This window comes from Equus asinus, chromosome 22, assembly GCF_041296235.1.
Source record: "Equus asinus isolate D_3611 breed Donkey chromosome 22, EquAss-T2T_v2, whole genome shotgun sequence".
Classification (NCBI taxonomy): Eukaryota; Metazoa; Chordata; class Mammalia; order Perissodactyla; family Equidae; genus Equus; species Equus asinus.
This window is the reverse complement of record NC_091811.1, coordinates 41,009,092-41,015,292: the sequence shown is the minus strand read 5'-3', so window position 1 is coordinate 41,015,292 and position 6,201 is coordinate 41,009,092. Positions and strand designations below refer to the sequence as shown.

At 47.1% G+C, this 6,201-nt stretch overlaps 1 protein-coding gene across 1 annotated transcript in view; it reads left to right on the top strand.

Moving 5' to 3' along the window:
• Nucleotides 1-4,648: 4,648 nt before the first annotated feature.
• Nucleotides 4,649-6,201, top strand: part of PKP2 (plakophilin 2) — an 82,437-nt gene continuing 80,884 nt past the window's right edge. Inside the window, exon 1 of the mRNA XM_014865993.3 lies at nucleotides 4,649-4,978. Within this exon, the coding sequence (XP_014721479.2) occupies nucleotides 4,756-4,978 (223 nt within the window). The 5' untranslated portion in view covers nucleotides 4,649-4,755. The remainder of the gene's footprint in view (nucleotides 4,979-6,201) is intronic.

Sequence of the window (6,201 nt, the reverse complement as noted above, 5' to 3'; positions counted from 1 at the left end):
AATGTGGGACGCCTACCACAGCATGGCTTGCCAAGCGGTGCCATGCCCGCACCCAGGATCCGAACCTGCGAACCCTGGGCCACCAGAGCGGAACGTGCTCACTTAGCTGCTGCGCCACCAGGCCAGCCCCTGTAGCACAATAATTTTAAAAAATTTAAACAATGCATGACACTGAGGTACTAGATCCTCTACAAAGTTATAAAAAATCAATTTTACTGAATTTCTTTGATACTCTCCTAAGCTAAAAATCAGTAAACATTGAGCTCCACTAGGCACTCAAGTCACTTTGAGATTTTGTTTCAGACCAGGCCACCTCCTTCAGGATCCTCCTGCTCAGCTACACCTGGGCCCACTCAGAGGCAAACGAATTAGTCAAAATGCATATAGGTCAGAATTTACACTCAATTAACTATTTATTGAGCACCTGCTAGTTATCTCTGGGCTAGGTTCTGTGGCAGAGACAAAGAAGTAAGGAATATAGTCTCTTCTGAAGCCAAGGAAGTGTGGTGGGAATTGACCAAGTTGTCCTCCCTTCAGCCTCTCTGGCCATCGGCTGAACGATCAGACAACCATTAATATAGCAGCTGTGCTCATCCACCCAGAAGGTAATCGTCACTGATGTGCCGGGCTCATACATGCCCAGGAATCAGGATAAAAGGAACTGTCATGAAAGCCTCAGTGACTATGGACAAGTTGCTCATGGCCAGCCCACTTCATTGCCCACCTGGCTTCCACCTCCCACGCTACATCCGAGGTCTTTTCAAAAGAACGGTTTTCAGATCCACACACTCACAATATATCCAAAATAGCAGACAAAATGAACATCGGCATTAAAGACAAACACCTTAACGCTAACTCACTGCTGTTGAAAGTCCCATCAGAGAGGGATGTTCAGGCCCAACGCACACACAGCTTCCTTTTCCAGTCCTGATCCAGTTTCGTTATATGTGGCTAATGCCAAACTGCTACCCATTGCCTTGGCAACATATCCACTTGCTAAAAAAGGAAATAAAACTCGTGGTTCATTTAAAATTTCTATCTGCCAGGTTTCACACACTAATTTGGGAAATACTTTTTAAAAGCAATAGACATTAATAGCATACAAATAGTAACAGAAAAATATTTCATGAGAGAAGATACTCATGAAAATCTGTTAGAAGTTTTTTTAATATGAATCAAAGCATTTTGGTGCCATTAATGTTCTTTAATGTTCTCTGTTAAAATATTATTTCTGCTTTAAAATTTATACTATATTTAGTCTTCTAGTAACTTCTTGACTCTTTGTATATTGGAATTTCTCATATTGGAATTTATATAGAGTTAAAGAAAATAAAGATTACTCTAAGGAAGCCCTAACTGTAGATTTGAAAACAATAAAAGATTAGCAGGTTTTTTTGTTTGTTTTTCTGTGAGGAAGATTGGCCCTTTCTTGTAGGTTTCTAGCAAAAGGAACCATAGCCTCATCATTCAGTTATCTATTATTTACCTTCCACTTCAACATTCCTCAGCTTTTAATTTTTTTTAATCAGATTCTGTTGGTAAATGAAAAAGAAAAGAAACGGAAGAGTTTTCAAAATTGAACCTAAATACTAAAAAGCCGCAGACTGTAGAACAGGCCAACAGCACAAAAGTAGTCATAGCATTTTGTTTCCATGCTTCAATTTGTTGGCTAGAAGCTACCTTCAGCAGTTATCTCAGGGATGGCTCAGAATTTAGGAAGTCGGCTAGGCAGCTTTCCCAGGAAACGCAAAAAACAGGACAGGGCCTGCACTCTGTTGGAACAGAAGCGCCTTGAGACTACGTTTTGAAGCACAATGCCAGAGTCGGCATACTTCCTCACCCTGTAATTAACTATCGCTATTGCAATAGGATTCTCTCTCCAAGGGGATCCTTTTAATGAGTTGATACATTTATCTTACTTTCAAAGGGACCGTTCTGCTGAATCACTGAATTCTGAAAGTATTCAAAAATTATCTCAGTTTAATTTGCTTTTTATCCACAGGGAATATTACATGGCTAACTAGTAGAATACCGAGAATGTATAATGATATCTATGACTTTCTAAAAGACGGTAACAAGTTACCAAAAGTGTCTGGAAGCCTAAATAATTATTCCTGACTAACAGTTGTTGAGCGCTCATTATAACCATGTAATATACTAAGTGCTTTCATGCATGATTCATTCACTCTTTCATTCAACACGGACCTATTGTCTACTATGTGCACTGTTCTAGGTCCCAGAGAACGGCTGTGAACAAACAGAATCCCTGCTTTCATGGAGTTTATATTCCAGTAGGGAAATAATCAACAATTAAATAAAGTAAAACATAAAGCATGTGTCATGAAAACAAGCACTATGGAGACTAAGCAGAGAATGGAGATAGTGAGTGACTGTGTGTGTATGTGAAAGAATCTCATTCAAATGAGTTGACATATGAGCAGAGACCTGAAGGAGCTGAGGAAATCCAGAAGTGGATCCCAGGGGGATGTTTGTGAAAGAGCATTGAACAATTACTTATTGAGTATTTGTTATGAACAACTTATCATTTAATCCTCACAGCAGCACTTCCTCCTAGGTAGTTTCATTGCTCCCATGTTACAGGTAAGAGAATTGAGACTTAAAAACGTAAAGAAACTTGCTTAAGTTAAGTACAAAGCGCAAGCTAAGATGTGAACCTGGATCTGCCTCACTCAAAGGCTGTGCTTTTAACCATCGTCCTTCTGTCAAATCACCAAACTGCCCGATAATGAGATTTCTGCATGCTCAATATGGGGACCTACCTAATAGGATAGTCAATTACAACATCACACTTAGGAAAAAATCCACTTGAAAGGAAAAAAAGTAAATAAAGTTTGGCTCAATCAAATAAGCAAATGGGAAAAATTCCTCTCTACTCCCCCCATGAGGGGTTTGATCTTGTAAGTTACGGCTCTCCAGGCACAAAAAACAAGAGATGCCCCCACTGACCCTGTGCGGGCAGGTGCTGAAATTGTCTCTCAAAGCAGCACTCTCAGGGCTGCCAGAAGAGGCCATGAGGAGGGGGAGGGGGAGAGGAAGAAGCAGGGGGCAGGGACAGTGTTTGTTGTTGGAAATCTCTATCATCACTCTGCCTTCCGTTCACCCCTCTCTTTTCAACTGAGTCTCAGCATCCGGGTTGGATATTTACATCTGGCTACATAACTGAGCTCTTCACAAGGTATAATCTACCTCGAGACTGGTCTTGCTGGGAAGGGAGAAATGGCTTTCAAGACCCACCATCCACATGACTTCACTTAAGTGCTGCATTCCACAAGGCCTTAACCAGGTGGCGGCTGAGAAAGGGTGGCGGCACCATCACCACTCCGTTGTTCAGGCTTTGGGGCCCTTGATTTCCTCTTCACTCCCTGGAGAGTCGTGTACCTGTGCATTAAAGTGTGTGTGTAAAGACAGAAGGGTGTGCATAGGAAAATGGGGAAGGGCGAAGCTGTGTTTCTCAGCCACTCCAAACCTGATAAGTGGGGTTTTGCAGCAAGTGAGTGATTTAAGGGAAAGTGTACATACAAACCTAAACAATCAAAGGGAAGATTATCGTACTCAATACCAGGCATAGATGTTTTTCTTTCTACCTCTCAAATCCAAAGAGGAAAATCAGGACGAGTGGCTTAGGTTGTAAACTTTCAGGTCAAGGACCCTTTCCACTGAGCTCAGCTCTTAAGTTCTCAGTAGTCAACTACGTGTAAAACATAATTAATAGCACGATAAATATAAGTTGTGGAAGATGCGAGGGAAAGTCAGAGGCCTCTTCCATGGGCCCCCTACAGAAGGCCTATCATAAAGAGGACTTAATCAACGCTAGTAGGACTATTAAAGAGTATCACCTATTAAAACTGTGCTCTTCCCCAGCGCCTCTCATTGGAGTTTCTCCGTGTGGGTGTGTTCGTAAGAGAGGAGTGGGTGAGCGAGAGCGTACTGGGTACAATTTGTGTATCTGCAAGAGAAAACAGAAGCTCTCAATGAGGAAGAACATATGTTTCTGGGACTGCATCTGTGCAAAAAGTACACACTCCTGAGAAGTACTAATTTAAAAAAAAACTATATGAAAAAGTCTTTTATTTTACATATGTCATCTTCTCGGCACATTTCCCTCCTATCGCCCTTTCCGCCTGACCCAATAGTCCTTTGCCACCCTCAGGTCCAAGAAAACCATGCAATGTTTCAAACAGTCGGACAGAGCCTGCCTAACCAGATTCACTCGGGGATCCCAGAGGCAAAACTCAGCCCAAGAACAGAAGTGACTCTCCACGGCGCACCTGCCTGGAGGCGGCCCCTCCGCAATCAGGCAGAAATCACATCCTCTCCGAGGACTGGGGAAAGGCGGAGCAAGGCAAACAGAGCGCGGCGCGGCACTGGCAGGCAGTAGCCGTGGGGACTCTGAGAGTGGCGCGACCCCAGGCGGACCGCACCCCTCGGCCACCTCCCCGCGGGCGGTTCGCGCTCGCCAGGTGTCGGTGCGCGCGGCCGGCCCCGCCCCCGCTCCCGCTCCCCGGCCAAGTGCGCGTGCCCGGCGGGAGCTGCGCCCCCTCCCCGGGAAGGCCGGGCGCTCGGCCCTGGAGGCCGCGCTCGCCCCGGCTCAGGCCTCTCACCGGCGCCGGGGGGCGGGGCCGGAGGCGGGGCCGGGGCGGCGGGGCGGGGCTCGCGCCGGGGCCCCCTGCTCCGCTGCAGCTTCGCCTGCAGGTCTCGCGGCAGGCGAGCTGCTCGGTCGCGTCCTCGGGCCCCATGGCAGCCCCCGGTTCCCCAACCGAATGCGGCTACATCCGGACAGTCCTGGGCCAGCAGATCCTGGGGCAGCTGGACAGCTCCAGCTTGGCGCTGCCCTCCGAGGCCAAGCTGAAGCTGGCGGGGAGCAGCAGCCGCGGCGGCCAGGCGGCCAAGAGCCTGCGGATCCAGGAGCAGGTGCAGCAGACCCTGGCCCGGAAGGGCCGCAGCTTCGTGGGCAACGGTGAGTGGAGCCCGCCGGTCCCTGAACGGCCGCGACCCCACCCCCTACCCTTTCCCCTACCCCTCCCTCACCCTCAGCGCCCTGGTGCTTCCACCAGCTGCTTCCTGGGGGTGCGGGACCGGGGCTTCTGCCCACCTGTTGCTCGCCGTCCCTTTGTATGACCCATCGCGCCTCAAGATTCAGGCCGGCTTACTTGAGGAAAGCACTCTTCTAAAATAACCTCGTACTCAGCACTGTCATATATGTGTCTGTGTATATTAAATGCACATCTGTATGTGAAACAATTCTGTCCAAGATTTTCACCCCTTCCTTAACCTGCTCCTCTCGCCTCCCATCCCCCCAGCCCCACCCGACGGGGAACTTAATCTGGAGGCTCCAGAAGTCTATAAACACTTTGCAATTCTTTGCGGAAATTTGGTATGATTATTTTTCTGCGAGAAAGCCCCCCTAGCTTTTATTAGGTTTTCTAAAGAGTCTATGACCCCCATAAATATTTTGTAAAAGAAACCTGGAAGTACTGGCGCTCCTACGACCGGTAAATTGGGATTGTGGTGCCTCGCCCAGGTATTTAGGGGCGCTCCGCCCAGCGTGCGGAGCGAGGGGTTGATCAAGGAAGTGAAATAAATTGGGTAGGAGGCTTAGGGCCAGGGAACAACTTCCCCCCTCCCCCCCACCCCCCCGCGCGGAGGAGGAGAAGGAAGGGAACTTTGGCCCCTGCAGCAGCACCACCGCCCGCCTCCCTGCGCCTCGGCGACACCCTCGTGGGCACAGCGCTGGTCTCTCCAAAAACTTAAACTTGGAGGTGAAAGGGGTTTAAAAAAAAATACTATATTAGTAACTGATAATCAGGGGAGGTGGAAGGGGAAGAAGATAGCAAACCAGTTGTGGAAATTAGAGAAAACGATAAATCGTTTTCTCTCCTGTTAAAAGTCAGAGGATCGGAGCCACACAGTAACTCTTTTATTAGTTGTTTAATTTATTTTTTTCATTATAAAAGTATTAATAGGCCTATTGTAGCAAAGAGAAGAGGAAAGCAACTGAACAGTTAATTAAGTTGGGATATCAGTTGGTTTCCTGCAATGTTAAATTGTTTCTGTAGGAAGTAACTTGGGCAGTGGCAAATGCAGAACCCATTAGGGAAAAGAAAATTACTTGCAGATCACACCAGAGATTTCAAACAGCAGACCTTAGCAGGCTGTATTGTTTTCAATTTGTAGGAAAGA